This window comes from Geospiza fortis, unplaced genomic scaffold, assembly GCF_000277835.1.
Source record: "Geospiza fortis unplaced genomic scaffold, GeoFor_1.0 scaffold172, whole genome shotgun sequence".
Lineage (NCBI taxonomy): Eukaryota > Metazoa > Chordata > Aves > Passeriformes > Thraupidae > Geospiza > Geospiza fortis.
In genome coordinates, this window is record NW_005054309.1 from 10,991,875 (window position 1) to 10,992,770 (window position 896).

Genomic DNA, 896 nt, shown 5'->3' on the forward strand with positions numbered 1-896 from the left:
CTCAAGGGCAGCAGCAGGCACGGCCACAAGCGGAAAAAGTCCCGCTCCCGCTCGCAGAGCAAGTCCCGGGAGCACTCGGAGGCGGCCAAGAAGCACCGGCACGAGCGCAGCCACCACCGGGAGCGGCGCGAGCGCTCGCGCTCCTTCGAGCGCTCCCACAAGGGCGGCAAGCACCACGGCAGCGGCCGCTCGGGCCACAGCCGGCACCGCCGCTGAGCCCTGGGACTGCTACTGGGGCTGGGCCAGCTCCAGCACCGGCACCAACTTCTCAGACTGCGGGGCTGGGCCAGCTCCAGCACCGAGCCCTGGGACTGCAGGGCTGGGCACCGAGCCCACGGACTGCAGGGCTGCAGCAGCTTCAACCCCATCTGGTTTCCTAAAAGGTGTAGAAGAATTTTTCTTCTCGTGGGAAAGAAACTGTTACCAACTTTTGCACATAATACCTTAGCAGTATCCCAGAGGTGGCAAACGATCAGGTTCACTGTATGTATTAGAGTTGTGTATTGTTTATTGAGCTGAGAACTGGAGAAAGGATTTCTGTAAAAAAGCAAAACGTACATTATTTTTATACCAGTCAATTGCAGACGCTTATATTTAAGTATAGTTATTTGTTTAAACATGGTGGAGACTTTCTTACACTGGTTTTAGTCTGCATGTGTTCAAAGATTTTTACAAAAAATAAAATATAAAGCTTTTTTTTTTTTTACTGCTGGTTGGATGCCAAATGTGTGGAAACTAAATTTGGTTTTCTTACACACCACGGCTTTGACCCCTGTGCCTGAGTAGGACCCGGGGGTGTGGGTGTGCTGCTGTTCGGAGGGGAAAACTGGGAGAGCTTTGGATGTCTGTGTCCTCCTGGGGGTGTAGCTGGGGAGCCACGCAGCAGTTGGAATAAA

General features: G+C 53.0%; 1 protein-coding gene across 2 annotated transcripts in view; it reads left to right on the forward strand.

The window, feature by feature from the left end:
* CCNL1 (cyclin L1) overlaps positions 1 to 706 on the forward strand; it is an 11,843-nt gene extending 11,137 nt beyond the window's left edge. For both annotated transcript variants that reach the window (XM_031055397.1, XM_031055398.1), the window contains one exon: positions 1 to 706. This exon is cut by the window's left edge and continues 55 nt beyond it. In XM_031055397.1, the coding sequence (XP_030911257.1) occupies positions 1 to 216 (216 nt within the window). In that variant the 3' untranslated portion in view covers positions 217 to 706.
* The last annotated feature ends 190 nt before the right edge of the window (positions 707 to 896 follow it).